Here is a 17121-nt window from a genome sequence, read left to right on the forward strand (position 1 = left end):
CGAATTCCATTTTTGAGGTTTTGAATCGACCTAAGGCTGTTGGCGTAGATCTTCTCTTTCATGTAGAAAAAAGTCACAAGTTGTTAAATCAAATCGGTGACCAATTGTGATCACCTCTTCGAGAGATAACACGGTCCGGAAACTTTTCCCGTAAAAGATCAATGATTTCGTTCCTTGTGTAGCACGTACCGCCGTCTTGTTGAAAGTAAACGTTGTCCAGATCAATACCATCCAATCCGGTCATAAAAAATCGTTAATCATCCCTCGATAGCGCAATCCAATTCAAAATAACACCTGTTATTGGAAAAGCCTTTTGTTCGTTACTAAGCAAATCAAAATGCCACAGATCATTATATTGTTGTTGGAGCATTTCATCAGGATATTCCGTCTATTTTCGTGGCCTCTTACACAAGGAAAATAATTATTTATAAGTGGCATAGTCTATTCAAGTAGGATAGAAGATCAATTGAAGCCGATCAGTATTCAGATCGGGCGTTTGGGGCAGACGCCCTCCTTTTCGGCAGGTATTGTTGAAATAGTCGAACGACTTCTTTTGGAAGGAAAGCAGTCGTTGACGACCCTCGTTTCCACCACAGGCGGTTCTACGTTATCAGAACGACCCGGATTTATATCCCGCCAAGGACTGTCCTTCCAGTAGCATTCCACAAACATTTATAAGGAATGTTTACGCTGTTACAACAACAGCAACAATTTTGAATGTCGCTCATGACATCCTCTCATAAATATAAAAAATAAGTAAATATTTACAAGTTTTCTCAAAAAATTTCATTGAGAGAGTAAGTGAAGAAAACTAAATTCTTAAAAGGTTAGCCATCTGACAGCAATAGTTGCTATTACTTCATAAAAAAATTCACATGAACTATGGAAATAGTGTAATGATTCAAAGTGTGCCAGGTAGCAATGCTATTCGTTTTCAGTACGCAGGCCTGATAGCTCTGAACAGTAAATTAATTTTTCACTCTACTTTGATTCGGCCTCATTTTTCAAAATATATTTTCGAAAATGAAAATATTAAGCTTCAAATATTATTATTACAGTATGCGCACTTGTTAAAGGTAGTGGCACTAGAACAACAACAACGTTTTGTACATTAGAAATGTCACGACAAAAGAAAGTAGAAAAGAAAAAGACGAACTATGTTTTGCAGCTGACATAAAGTTGAAGCTAGAAGCATACGACTGTAGTGCGAAACGAACGGCCTTTCGCAATTTCATTTTTTGCTGACATCCGATGCACCTGGCGAAAGAAAAAACAATAAATCCGCCGATAACACCTTTTAACAGATTCGCCTTGCTTTTAACGATACTAAAGCTGCAATTAGCAACTGTTCTGATCAAACATAGGGGCATCTCTGTAAACGATCACAGGTACCGCTTTAACCATAACCATAGCCGTGGTATCTATTCAATTTTGGGGTTTCCCCGTAATCGTAAGCATACTTTACATTTGCTTTGATATTTGCGATAAAAATTTGAATATTAGAAATGATCGACGAAAAATTAATTGGCTTAGTGGAAAATTATCCGTGTTTTTATGACAAAATGCAAATGTTGTCATTAATTGTACTTCAATTTCAGCTGTTTATGGTTACGGCTTGACTAATCGGCAACTGCTGTACTGTTACGGCTATGGTTATGGTTACGGCCATGGCGTTATGTCTATGGCACCACTAAGTGCAGCTTAAAGAGAAGGTAGTTTCACTTAAGGCACCTTTCTGGTCTAGAGACGTGAAAATTGAAGGCGTTAAAAATTGAAGAAAAACAATCGGTATCAATTGAAAATCGTTTTTATTCATTAGATCAATTCTTTATTTACAAAAAAAAATAATATTTTCAATGACAATAATAAAAAAATGCTTCCCCTGACGTAACACATGCCACTGGCGTAACTGATTGGGCTGCTAAGGTACGTCTGAAAAAATAAATTCGGTCGATTATTTTGATCTGTTAATTGGAAAAACAAAAAAAATATTTTTTTTTCTCGTTCTCGCTCTTAAAAAAAAATAATAGAAAAAGAGAGAGCCACACGTCTACTCAATAACATATTAAAAATGCAAATCAATCGGTTCAGCACTTTTTGAGAAATTATCAATGCCAACTCGGAAAAAGTAGTTTCGAGAAAAACACGGTTAACGCGCTTATACCTGGGCGTCGTACTCCAAACAGGGCTCCTTTTAAAGGACTGTAAAGACTGATTTTTTCGAAATTCCAGACCAGAAAGGTGCCTTAAATTTTTTGAAGTTTCGTAATTTATTCATATTGCTAGCAGCGTTGCCACGTTGTTCTTCTTCTTAGCATCATAGTCCTTGGTAAACCATTGCTTCATTCACAACCTTAAGGGGTTATACGCAGTTATGAAGCAAATAAAAGACGGGTTGTCAAGGATTTATCCTGAAGAAACTTCAGAATATTTTAATTTGAAAATTTTTGGCGGTTATAAAAGCATCCTTCAAGAACGTAACAAAATTTTTTATTTATGAAAATGTTGATTATAGAACGCGCTGCAGGCGATTTCTGGAACCTCCTTTAAAAAAAGACGATTTACGGTGTACATCGTAACTCAGGATTGGATTATCTGAAATCAAAAAACCAAACAAATTTTGTTAATATATTAGATTATCTAGTAATTAATCGTTCGGCTTATCAGAATTTTCACAAAATGGCAGCTTTTAAAAGAAATGATTTCGATTTTTACGTTAAAATTTGGCCGTAAATTGATTATAAAATGGAAAATAAGTATCAGATTTACAAAAGGAACGATTAATTACTAGAAAATGTATCTTTAAAGATTGAGTTAAAACGGTTGACCGATCAAACAAGCCGTTTTCGAGATATCGTGTACACCGACTTGAAAAATGCCGTTTTGAAAAAAACACGTTTAAAGTTTCAATACCTACCTTAAAACGTGCCGAGGCATCTCTACATATTTAGGTATAACTCCGAAAGTATTGCTTAGATCTACTTCAAATATCGTGCGTATACTTTTGAATATATGTACATTACAAAAATGCAATAAAAAAAATCGATTTTTTTTGAAAGTCATAACTGCGTATAACCCCTTAAGTTAAGCGCAACTTAAGGGAAATGGTTAACGTGACTACTAATGTCATTATGCGAAAATACAGGAGGTATTTTGTATCATGGAAAAAATAAAATAAAGCCAAGTTAAACATATCAGTTGAAAAATTTTCAAAAATTATTTTCCGTGATTGTTCCAACACACGGGACAGCTGTAAGGATACAGTTATAAAATTATTCAAATTTCCTGCTTTATCATTTTTACGGGAAAAGTGGATGGAGACTTGTGAAGGAAGTGCACAAAAATTGCTAAAGCAGCCGTTTGCGACGAAAGATAATACAGCAGATGACTCTTAGCTTTGAAGGAGGAGAGCTCAAGAATGGACTAAATCTTAAGAATGGACCACTCTCCCAACCTCCATACGAAGTAACTCCTACCTCTTAACCAGGAGGACGACTTCGGACATGTCTGGAGGGAGTGCATGTGCATCACGTCACCTCAACTGGTTAAGTTAATGAAGGCGTACCTAGTAAGACTGAATTTGCCATCTGTAAGCTATAGCTCTCATTTTGTTTATATCTGGTCAATCAGTGGTATGGGACCTATAACCCACAGTCTAATGATATCGAATATTTCTCGAGTGTACTTTGCTTGATTGTTGGGTATGTAGCCCACAAAAATTCATTCTTTTAACTGTCTAAATGAAATAGTTGTATTGCAAAACTTTGTATCTGAACAATCATGTGAACTCCTTTCACAGATATTTTGGAAAAAAGGCCAGATGGGATTTAAAGAAGATGCGCATATGAAGACATTTGTGGTTGGAATTTTTAGTTACCTGTCAAATCAACTTTTTTTTCCAGCAAGGTCTATCAAAAAGAGAACTGTGATAAATTGTATTATTTCATAAAGTATTTTTTGTTTGTTTTTTGTCTGTGCATGTTTCATTCCGCACAAGTTAACTGAGGAACAAAAATTTCTCAGAATTCAACATTCGAAAGACCTCATTAAAGAGGCGAGAAAAGATGAGAACTTCCTTTACAACATTGTAACTGGTGATGAAACGTGGTGTTTCCAAGATGAACCTGAAACTAAGCGTCAAAGTGCCGAATGGAAAGCCCCAGACGAGCCACTACCCAAAAAATCGCGTTTGGTGAAGCCCAAAATCAATTCGATGCTCGTTTTTACGATTCCCAGGGAATCGTCCACAAGGAGTTCGTGCCAACGGGCCAAACCGTCAATGTAATTTTCTATCTTGGCGTTTTGAAGCGTTTGTTGCATCGCATTCATCGAATTCGCCCTGAATACCGAGAAGGAGGAAGCTGGCGCTTATTGCATGATAATGCAACGTCTCATCAATCCACTCTTGTGACTGATTTTTTTACTAAAAACCGCACTTTAACCATCCATCACTCACCGTATTCGTCTGATATGGCTCCCTGTGGCTTCTACCTTTTCGGAAAATTGCATTTGGCCATGAAAAGAAAAGTTTTTGCGTCCGTAGAGGCTATCCAAAAGGCTTGTACCGACATCCTTAAGGATATTCCGGTCAATGACTTGAAAAACTTTTCGAAAAGCTTTTAGATCGCGCAAAACAGTGTATCGAGGCTAGAGGGGATTATTTTGAATAAATAAACTTGAAGTTATAAGAACAAAGCGCCTGTCGTTTCTATTTTAGCTCAGTCTTGTTTATTTTGGACTTCACCTTGTAGGTTGCCATTTTAAAAGGGATCCTTTTTTAACTCAAGTAGTACATCACGAAAAAGTGAAAGCTAAGGATTTTATTTTAATGCATAAACTGCACGATTTGACCGGCACTATTTTATATTGTTTGGGGCATAATTTCTGATAATTGATTGTATTTTTCAGCACGCAATATTTGTCAGTATTAAAGCAAACAACTGATTTAAAAGTAATGAGTTTGAGGTCCACCCTTTACCTAAATAGAATTACCATATTTTTCATTTAGTCAAACAACAAATAAGCTATAAAAAAATCGTGAAAAACGATAATTTATTTTAACTGGTGTACATTTTCGACTGGCGCAAACAATTTACCAAAAACAAGGTTAATTTATGAATGTTTTTGTTTACAAAAAAATATTTAATTTTCAGTAAAATGTAAATTTAGCAGCTAAAGCAATTGTTTAACAAATTATAAAACAAGCAGCACGTCTTATCTCTGACGCCCGCAGCTCACCGAACGCCTCATCTCCTTGAACTCCCGCCAGCCCACAGTCAGTAGAATTTGTTTCACATTCAAGCACTTAGTAGAGCTCTATTTAAGAACAGCTGTGTGATCGGAATGAACTGGCATGTTCGTACAAATACAATAATTTCCACAGCGATTGTTAATTTTATGATTACAAACTCATTTTTGTTTAAGTTTTATAACAACTTTGAGTGTTTGGAAATATTTATTTTATTTTTGTACAATGTCGATTCTCTCGTATATACATTACGTACATACATACATATGTGTGTGCCATATTGAGGAGTACTAGCATGATTTTGTGTTGGTGCAATTGTGGAGCAGCACATTATTTTAGATTACATGAGTGATATGATGGGTTACTGTTATTTCTATTACTGCTTTCGATTCTGACACTTCGCTTCTGTTGACGCTGAGTCCTAATTAAGCCAACCATTACACATACAAGTCAATTCCCACTGTTATCAGTTTTCCATTTGGATTTGGGTTCGAATTGCTCATTCTCCGCTACACACTCCCAGTCGTGTACGAAGCGTGCTTCTACTCGTTTAATACCGTCAAGTCGAGCGGTAGCGGTATCGTCGGTACTGTCAGTGTTAGTGCGGATGCGTTTCCGTTTCAAGTGTCTGTATTGCTGAATCAACAAACGAGGCAAACAGTTTAATTTCTACATACATTTGTAAATAAACAGTTTATGTGTAACTGCTTCTGCTTTGAATAATTAGATCACAGACGTCAGATAAGAAAGATAATAGACGCGATTTCGTAATGCAAGACTGAAAAGCCAACAAAAACAACATTTTTGGTGGACTATTTTTAAATACATAGATAAAAAGCAAAAAAGCCAAAAAATTCAAATTCCGCCTTGAATTCATGTTTCCGGCGCACATGTGTACTACTTACAATACATACATATGCGCTGACGAAGACTTCCCTGTCCTCCTATGTCGTGTCCATAGATCATTGAAGAGCAATTGAAAATTTATAAATTCGTGCTCAATAAAAATTACTTTATATTCAAAATTTAAAGCATTGCGTTGCACGAAAAAAGCAAACTGCGGAATTAAGCGCTTCTTAAAAAATATCTACATATGTGTAAGTGTGTGTGTGTGTGTGTCTCTTCCCTTGGCTCCCATTGCTAATACAGGGTGTATGAATAATAGTACAAAAGAATTACAGTTCCGTAGAAACTGAAACTGTATATGTATGTGAAAAAAGATTGTGTGTGACCCTTAAATCAATGCAAATTCGCAAGTGTTTATTGGTGTTGGCAATGGCAGATTGTGGTGATAAAGGTGCGATCGATGTTGGGGTTACAGCAAACACAGTTGGCGCAACGATAACACTTCGGGGAACAAACGCGACAGCAACGAGTATGCGGAAAGCGAAAAATTTACTGGAAAATGATAACTGGAAGGATTATAAGAAATTAAAAACTTACCTCATACTTAAAGATAAGGAAGTTGAGAAGGTAAATAGTAGGGGAAGGTATACATTTTATTTAAATACAATAAAAAATAAAACCTAAAGTACACTTAACAAAATAAATAGAAACTAAGCTAAAACAATAAAATTAAATGAAAAAAAGTAAAATATCATAAACTGCATTAATCAGTAAAGAATATTTTTTCACCACTTTCGCCCGTATTTGTCCAAGCGTGACCGCTATAACTTGGAAATAATAAAGCGTGATTAATTTAGAGACGGCCGGCGTAGCCGAATGGGTTGGTGCGTGACTACCATTCGGAATTCAGAGAGAACGTCGGTTCGAATCTCGGTAGAAGATCGAAATAAAGAAAAAGTTTTTTCTAATAGTGGTCGCCCCTCGGCAGGCAATGGCAAACTTCCGAGTGTATTTCTGCCATGAAAAAGCTGATCATAAAAATATCTACCGTTCGGACTCGACTTGAAGCTATAGGTCCCTCCATTTGTGGAACAACAAAAAGACGCACGCCATAAATAGGAGGAGGAGCTCGGCCAAACACCCAAAAATGGTGTACGCGCCAATTATAGATGTGTACATATATATTAGGCCGGGTCGATTTGTGGGGAGGCAAAAAAATCGCCCATTGCTCTGTGAAAATCATATTCTAGGGATCAAAATAAGAAACTTTGCCGAAGGAACCATACCTCTAAAACGAATTCTGATGTCCCCAATTTGGGTCGAACTTTTTAGTTTCTTTTCTATAACTCACTTAAATTAATTTTTCAATTTACATACATATGTTCTGACTAAATAAATTTCTTAAGAGAAAAAATAGATATTATTATAAATAAATAATAAATATTATTATATATTAAATAAATACAAATAAAGAAAAAACATAGCCATTTAGCTGATTTTTTCATGCAAAGGCCAAAAATGGTGATATTTTGTTTTTGGGGGACATCAGAATTCGTTTTAGAGGTATGGTTCCTTCGGCAAAGTTTCTTATTTTGATCCCTAGAATACGATTTTCACAGAGCAATGAGCGATTTTTAAATCGACCCGCCTTATATATATATATATTCCGTAGCACCCATTTATTTATGAACATATTCGACTTCTTCAAATATTTTGCTGCAGATGCACGTGACATTTTTGGACCTTTATGTTGAAAAGGATTCATCTATCTGGGAGCAGTTATATTTTGTTTTTATAACAAAACTCTAAGTTTGAATTTTGCCGGACACGCAAATAGATAGACAAATTAGATAGACTGTATAATGAGCCACATACATCGCTTGTTGGGAGTTTGGCCGAGCTCCTCCTCCCATTTGTGGTAAGCGTCTTGATGTTGTTCCAAAAATGGAAGTGCTACAGAAGGTTACAGTGTTATGCCACCTCCAACGATAGATATGTTTTATGTGGAGCTTTTTCATAGCAGAAATACGCTCAGGGGCTTGCTATTGCAGCATAAGGATTGAACGACTCTTGCAGCGCGGTGTAGGACTGCAAGGGTTGTATATTGGCGTCATACGACAAACAGAATGTTGTTCCACTATTCGGATGCACGCCCAGTATTTACGCATTCATTTGTTCTGGTTCCGACATCAGCGATTTGGAAAATTTAGCTTTTAAAATTTTCTTAAAAATGAACAATGTCGAATGAACGGGTGTCGAATACTTATTTCAATTTTCAATGCTGCGGACACGCGTGCGCTTTTAGACTCCACAAAAAGTTGATCTATTTTGAGTTCTGGCATTAATGGTTTCTTTTAAATGACGTTTTTTTTAATGTGAAATGAAAGAGCCGTATAATCCAATGGTTTGTATCCAAGGCAGAAATATTGAAAGTATTTGCATATGTATTGGTAAAAAAATGTTGTATTAGTTTCCATCATCCAATTATAGGGCTGCACGCACACCGTAGAGAATACATCCATATTCTTGGCTGTCCAATCACTTTCGCTTATTCTTCCTCTTCTTTTTGTTTTTTTATTATTTTTTGGACTGATGTGACGGCACTTGGGAAGGCTTGGGTTGTACGCTTGGCACATTGAGCAGGTAACATCAATATAGCGGCTTTTAAATTACTTGAAACTGACAATATTTGTTTGGAGGCTTTGGTATTTTCCGGACCAAAAGCAAAAACAAAATGCAATGCTCTTTTTGTTTTCGCTCTACTGCTACTACCTGGTAAATGTGCCTTGCTTGCACGTGATAAACATTCATGGCCACACACTTACTGCCATAAATTATAAGTTTCAGTAGCGGTTTTCCCAGTTTCATTTGGAATTTCACAAAAGCTTCAACGAAACGAAAAAAAAAAACAGCTATGATGTGAACGAAGGCTATAACTATATTGATTATGCAAATTTGTAGATTTTTCAATAGAATGAAGATTCTAACAGTTTCTGTCAGCTTAGCTCAATACCACAAGGTAGTAGGTCTTTGATATTCAATGATTATTATACAGCTCCAGATCATTCTTCCACCTGCACGTTTATCGGACCTCTAAACATTTTTTTAATGTCCATAACTTCTTCACTATGCGCATAATAAGTCAGAATTACAGAATATTTTCACCATAGCGGTTGTCCTCTGAGCATTACCTCCAAGTGGGAAAATTAAAAAAAGAAAATCCGCCAACGTTTTGTTTAGCGAAACTTGTTAGGTAAAGACGGTAGAGCTCGTTTCCACGACATTTGCTTCTACGTTACGGAACGACCCGTATTTATATTCAAGTACTGTTACTTCAGCAGCATTCTCCGTACATGTATAGGGAATGTTTATGCTGATACAACAACAACAATAGTGGTAGAAATCCATATGTATAGCTGCAAGAAATCTTGTACCAACCTTCAAAGGGCCCACATAGGCGTCGGGTTGGCATCGTACTAACCTAGAAGGCTAGCGAAGAAACTTTAAAGAAGTGTATGAGGCTAATCCTGTTATACTTGCAGGAGAATTGTATGTACCGGGTGTTTTTGTAAGGGCTTGAGAACTTAAAATGAAAATAGAAAAACGAAATATTGTTGCGATCAAATGTTTTTATTATAATTTATTTTTTGAATACAATATCCCGATATATGTCCGTTGGGGCTACGAGTTGCATGGTTCATTCGATCCGTTCAATTTATTACTACTTTTTTCAATAAATCTGGCATTAAACGATTCATGATGATATGTCGCCAAACCTTACTGTACAGAAATGTCAGCACATTTCACCATTCTCAGGTGTCAAACCATAGTTATCGATATCGATAGTTCTCCCTTCCATCCTTTATATAAAAATTGGATTGACTGAAGATGGCCCTGAGCCTTGTCGCCAAATATGCGTCTTGTCTGTAAGCGTTTGACTAGTGTCGCCGCATCTTAGTTTCATGCAATGATTCAATAAAATTGAAAAATATAAAAATGAAAAATTCTGCTGAACTACATTTACAATTGATTTATTGCTGTTTTAGTTAGTTAGTGGATCTTTAAATATTGAATCGGTAGTGGAATTCTGTAATTCCCTCATTAAAATTTAATAATTATGCATAAAAGTAGAAATCATGTAAAAAATTAATACAAGGTGGCGCAAAATGAATCACCCTAACGGAAGATTTATGATTTTTCCAAATGGCGTCATATGTCAATCATAATTGACGCTTGTGAACTAAACAACTCTAGTATCCAAAGAGGCAACCAATGGAGCGCGTAAAGACTTCCATCACTCAAAATCTTTTTTTTTTAATAAAAAATGTATGTAAAAACAAAATGGATGATTAATTTTGCGCCATTTTGCATGTACAAGTATATTACCGACAGCTTGTTGTTATTATTGCAGCAGTATAAAACTATCCTATACATTTGTTTAACTCCAGGTGCAATCACTGCTATTAAAATTATTAATTCAATCCAGACTAGTGACATTTGCTCCTGTCCGCTTTCATCCTGACGGAAGAAAACGAAACCCAACCAAAGATCATTTTTATGATCACTTGAACTACAAGCACTATCACACTTTCATCAGTTGCTAGAATGAAATCAACCCAATGGGGGGCGAAATTGAGATATTTCAATTGAAAGTTCATCCTTCACTACGGAGCCTCTAGATTTGTATTCGGTCTGACGACAAGTGTCATCTAGTGGATAAGCTGGGCCGTGTTTTCATTCACTGTATCTAATAATCATCAGCTTGAGCAGCTCATTATTCAAAATCTTCCGATATTCTCTCGGAAAATCTAAAAACTGAACTGAACTCAACCGATATTGAAATCGTTGAAGCTTTTAAGGGATTCAATTAGACGACCATACTTAGGGTTTTTTGTTCGAAATGTTTGATTAGTTTTGCAGTTAAATGAAGCTCTAAACTCATTGCGGGTAAGTGAGAGATGAAAGAAGACTAAAAGCAAACAATATCCTTGAAGAAATAAGTAGGAACTATTTGTTTTCCTCAAACTTTAACAAAAATATTATTTGTTGGGGATTATTGCGTTCTTGGCGGAAAGAGAGAGTTTTTGTTCGCGGATTTTTCCGTCGAATGATGCAAATGGATTAATTCGGGTGGCTCCTGCAGTGTTCACCCAACTTTCTTGAGAAATATCGATATAATGAACTGCTGGTATTGATGATATTTTAGGCAGCCTCCTTATTTATATACAACTGTTGGAACGGCAGCTTTATCGATATTAACGAGGGATAGTAGAAATTATAAGCATACATTTGGATTTTTTTTTTAGAATTTGTTCTCAAGTACTCGCTCAAATTTTAAATTGTATTTCTATAATTTTAACTGAATCTAAAAAAATTTTAAGTGAATCTAAAATAATTTTAACTGTCCCTAAAATAATTTTCACTTTCCATTATTTTTTCAGACTGCTCAAACACCTGAAAATGAGCGCTCCTATACGCTTCGTAAGAAACCCACACCCGTCTCGGAACGCACCACATTTGTTTGCTATACTTGTGGCGGTGACACGCCCTCCTCACGTCTGCGGCTTGTCTATTGTTGTCCGAATGCTGAACGCGAACCTTACTATCCCTTCATAAAAACAATGAAAGCTTTCAAAAACGCTAGTCCAATCAGTCCACAGGGTGAGCACCGTTTTCGTTTACGCTCATCACTCCCGATGATATTTTTAACAATGACACTATTTTGTTCCAATCTCCCCACAGGCATGGTGCAAATATGTTCCTCTTGTTACGAAAAGCATTTATACTTAGCTGAAGGTGGCAATAATGCTACAATGGCAGCTGCTACCTCTACTGGGCGTGTATCTGGCGGCGGTCCTGCCGACAGTCTTGCTGGCGTTGCTGGTTCCGGTGCAATTTACAGCATGGACAATGACGCAAATCTCACCAGCAGCAATGTGATCGCAACGAGCGCTGAGGGTGTAGGACGTTACACACCCTCTGAGAAGTCATTGGCCAACTCGGATTCTACAAGTAATGTGAAATTTAAGGTGAGCTAAATTAACCAGAAATATTTTCAACAATATTTAATTTATGGCCTCATTGGCTGGTGGTGCTTATCAAATTTTAAGCTGATCGCCCAAATATTTGTGTGCTTAAATATATTTTTAAATGCATGTACGTGTGGTTGGGGTTATTCCTAGATTAAAAATTCTGTAGCTTAAAATAAGTGCGCTAAGTATTTTTGCTCTTCTACAAATATTTATATGTATTTATAGGCACGCAGAACATAAGTAGAAGTATATATACATGCACATACACGCGCATACATACATACACACTTGCTTGTATGCCTTCAAAAGTACTGCAAAATAACACAAGTAATAAATATACGCATTAAATGCTCGGCATCAATATGATGAACAGTCACTTAAATTTATTTTTTGTGATAACGTCGAATGTCAATAAAGGTGCCTACGCGATGTAACAGAGGCTATCGCTCGGGGGCAATAAAACAGTCACCTTTTGCCTTATCAGGCCAAGCAGCCAACTCACATACACTTTATAAAAGTATCAGCAAGTAACCGAGCCAGCAACAAATATTATTGGTAATACACGCTGTCGCGCTCTATTGAATGCAAAATGATTTAAAGATTAAGCAGAAGGAGAACATAACAATAAAAAAAAAAACAAAAAAAGAACATTGACTGATGTAAAATCAGACTGACGCACGGAGAGACGTAAAACTAGAATGTTACAAAAATTCCGCTATTATGGGAAAAATACTAGTTGTGTGACTGCAGCACAATCCACGTAGGTGACGATAGTAAAGCAAACGTCCATAAATACTCTCTAGTATATATGTACATATGTATGGTGTGTGCCAATGCATTGCGTTTTTTCGCACTGAAGGCCGTTCGTTGGCTAATGTGTATTGTAGTAGCCGTAGGTTAAGTAAGCGTGGTGAATAGCAGACAAATTTCGCATGAAGTATTGCTTTAATTGATGCTTGTCACTTTTATTGTATTGTGCTATTGTTTCTATTTTTGTGCGCTACCGATCTAATGGCAAGTGGGTTGACTGATTGCCGGTCTGTCTGGGGCGCGCTGGCGAGGCAGGAGGATGCTTATACGTATTTGCAAATATTTAAAGAGTATTTCATTATCAATATCACCAAATAAAATGTCAACATGTGAATAAATTCAAGTCAACAAATGTCACTGATAAGATAATAAACCTGGCTGTAATATTTTTTGCGTCCTTCGTTTTGCTTTGTTTGAACTCGTGTAGTATTTATTTCATTTCATTATGTTTGCAAATATGTTTAGAAAGAAGTGAATTAATAAAATGTTACAAAAAAGCAGAAGGTGCAAAGAAAAAAAATATTAACATAAAAATATTATCGGCTTCACCCAGTAAGCATGCAAAGTTAGGGTCAGGCGCGCACACAAGGCCTTGTCATCCTGTGAGATTAAGGGGCTATATACAGTTAGGGTGCTATAGACAGCCGAAAAAAGCGAATTTTCCAGAATTTTTTCACATATTAAAATTTGTACACATATTATGTTATTTTTTAACTGCATTTTAAGACTTAGTATTAGTAAAACTATTTATTTGGAAAGGAGCTACAGCTGATCTCCGGGAGCTCCTTAAAAAAAAAACGTTTTGCGGTGACCACTATATCTCTGCGTTGGATCCTCTGAAATTAAAACAACCAAACAGATTTCGTTAAAGTAATGTTAAATCTAGTAATTAATCGAAGGAATAAGCAAAATAAATTTTTTTCACAAAATTTCAAAAAAAAAATTGTTTATGTTTAAAAATTGTAATTGTTTATAAAACAAAAATATTTATCGGTGAGAAAAATTTTCGATTAACTACTAAAAAAATATATTTAAAAAACTCGTGTTAAAATTTGGGACTAATCGGTTTAGCCGTTTTCGAGTAATGTTGGTCACCGACTTTAAAAACACCATTTTGAAAAAAACGCGCTGCCGCTCCGGCCTTGTACTTTCAAGCACTCTAAAACGCCTTTTCAAATTTGCGTGTAACTTCGAAAATATTCCACCTTAAATGTTCTGTGTGTATTCTTAAATATATGCACACTAAAAAAAAGGTAAAACAAAGATCGATTTTTTGAAAATTCTAACTGTATGTAACGCCTTAAGTCCTCACTGGTTCTTGAGTGTATCGAGAAGTTGAATCTGTTAGGAACGCACAATCGCATCCGACTGATTTGGGTCTCATGACACAATGGATTAACTGGGAACGAAGTAGCGGACGTATTGACAAGAGAGGCTGCTGCCTCGTCATTAATAGGATCCGAGCCCTTAAAAAAACTCATAACTTGCTCCAAGGAGAAATTGAGAATGCTCACGGGCATTCTCACAGGCCATTGCAAGCTGCGCAGTCATCTGTATACAATCGGGATATGATCCACTGACTTTTGTCTTTTCTGCGACCAATTCCAGAAGACTCCAATGCACATTCTCCTTGAATGCAGCGCTATAGCGTGGAGAAAGTTGAGATACCTCGGGCATTTGCAGCCAAAAGAAAGGCACACAAGCTCAGTTCAAGCCAGCTCTATTTTAAATTTATTAAGGAAACTGGGTCTAGATGAGGTACTGTGATGAGTAGGGAGCACAAAAGGGTATTAGGTCGAAGTGCAAGTCTCCAAGAAATCTAAATCTCTAAATATATGGTGTCTTATCAAAAGAAAGTTGCCGCTTTTCTACTGGAATTATAAAATTTATTATATTTGAAGATTGCCGCCAAAAAGGTTTCGGAAAAATATTAAGATTTACGTGAGCTGGGCCGATTGGAAAATAAATGGTCTTTCAAAAGACTCTAGACGCGTCTTTTGTTGTTGTTTTGAAATTAAAATTTTTTCTATAAGGCTTCACTATTCTTATTCAAAATGCGGCTCTTAACAATTATATGTGAAAAATGGCATCATTTAAATGCCCATTTTGAACACGTCTGCTGGTAAAAGCCGCCGAACAGTCGATTCATAAATGCCTTAATCGAGTGTATTATAATTAAAATTGTTTTTTATCAGAAGCTTCACAGATCTACATACAAAAAATGTATAAAAAATGTATTAATGAATTTATGAAACAATTTTGAAGATAGTGACAAGGAGATTTTTAGGAGCCTTCTTAATAAATCTTTGGTGGCCCACGTAAATCTTAATATTTTTCCGAAATATTTGGCGGAAGTCTTTAAATACAATAAATTTTATAACTCCAATTGAAAAACGGAACTGATTTTTATAAAGTCTTTGCAATAGAGGTGGAAAGAAACCATCTGACAATAATTTTTAGAACAGTTAAAATATTAGTGGTTTTCATATGGAGTTTAGGGGAAAAAATGTTGCTGTTGCTAACACTAACCGAGATGAACTCACTTTAAAGAGTCCTTTGATTGTTTGTTTTCTCAGCAATCCGTCGAACAAAAATTGTTCAATTACGAAACCAACGGTAGCACAACGCAAACCAACGTTAGCAGTAATTAATTTAAAATTACAATTCATAGCGCTTACAATTTTATAAGCGCTTGAGAACCGAAAATGATGTACAGCCTCTATAAAGTTTATTGTAAAGCTAGAAGATAGTTGGGAAAACGGCCCTAAAAGTTCCTGAAAATTATTTCGAGCCAAGTTTTTGATAGAAAATTATATCATAAATATTTTACTTTTTATTTTTAGAATAATATGCAATAAGTGGCACTGAAATTATTCTTCCCAGTATTTGCTTAACTAGATATAAACTATATTTTTATATTAATATATTATTTTTTTTTTTTGCTCTTTTTTATATTTCTTTTTTAATTTTTGTTGTTAATTTTTAATTAAAAATTTTTTTTTATTTAATTTTTTGTTTTAATTTTTTTTTAATTTTTTTCTTATTTTAATTCATTTTTTGTTTTATTTCTTTTAATTTTTTTACTCGTTTTTGTATTTCTTTTTTAATTTTTGTTGTTAATTGTTTAATTTCTTAAATGTTTTTAAAATTATAAAATTTTTTTTTTTTAATTTCTTAAATTTTTTAATTATTTAACAAATAATTACTTAGCAGCGTTAGCAACTACGGCCTTCGGTTTTTTAACAACAACGTTTACAATAAAGTTACAAAAAAAGGAAACGAGTCAAACATTGCAATAGAGCGCTGTACAATTTTCAGTGCCACACATTGTGTGCATAAAGGGTTTTCCAATACGAATAACATTTTTTTATAATAAATGATTATAATGAATTTAGAAGATATTTTTTGTGTTTTGATTCGCGCTATTTTATGAAAAAAAGTTTGCTATAGGAATGTGCAGTTCATAAAATATTAAAATATGCGAAGTGTCAAATGATGGCAGCCATATGTTATCGAGTAGAAATGCCCATAGTGTAAATCGTTAAACACTCTTTATGACAAATATAACAGTTTCATCAACGTTTAGATTTTTTTTGTAGTCCTAGTAAAAAAATATATCACTCCTATTGAATTTCCTTTCCTCTACCGTTATTTTAATTTTTTGTTTTAATTTCAATCACTTCAAGTGAACTTTTATTCCTAATTTTTATTGAAAAATTTGTATTTGTGAAGTTTAAAAAAAATGTTAAAAAAAACGCTAAGTTAAACTTAATAGTTTAACGCACAAATCAAATGACTGCTCAATCTCCTAAAACCTAATGATCTTTTTTCGCGTTTTTCATTAATGTTGAGTGGCGTATTTCTGCACTGAACGGCACTTACTCGCTACTTGTCCCAAATGATTCTTATTGGCTAATCGGCTACATTTACGTCTTAACGTCTAGCAACAACAAGTCTTAAGGCGTAGTTACTCCTAAAGTCCAGTTATATGCATGTAAGTGTATGCTTCACTCCTACAATAAATTATATGACGTGCCCTGTCAAGCACACTAAAGTCATCGACTATCTCATCTAAAGATGGGCCCAGGAAATATGTTGGTTTGACGTGGTGGGTCCAGAGGGAAAAGCGTGCTATATCATGTTTCATATTAGTTCTTAATGTTGATTGGGTATTGAGTAATCAGC

At 35.2% G+C, this 17121-nt stretch overlaps 1 protein-coding gene across 4 annotated transcripts in view; it reads left to right on the plus strand.

Annotated features, from left to right (window-relative positions):
* The window catches only part of LOC128868122 (uncharacterized), a 60171-nt gene that overhangs the window by 3470 nt on the left and 39580 nt on the right, over window positions 1–17121 (plus strand). For all 4 annotated transcript variants that reach the window (XM_054109882.1, XM_054109878.1, XM_054109880.1 and 1 more), the window contains 2 exons: window positions 11536–11755; window positions 11837–12123. In XM_054109882.1, the coding sequence (XP_053965857.1) occupies window positions 11536–11755; window positions 11837–12123 (507 nt within the window). The remainder of the gene's footprint in view (window positions 1–11535; window positions 11756–11836; window positions 12124–17121) is intronic.

The sequence above is a fragment of the Anastrepha ludens genome, chromosome 6 (genome assembly GCF_028408465.1).
Source record: "Anastrepha ludens isolate Willacy chromosome 6, idAnaLude1.1, whole genome shotgun sequence".
Classification (NCBI taxonomy): Eukaryota; Metazoa; Arthropoda; class Insecta; order Diptera; family Tephritidae; genus Anastrepha; species Anastrepha ludens.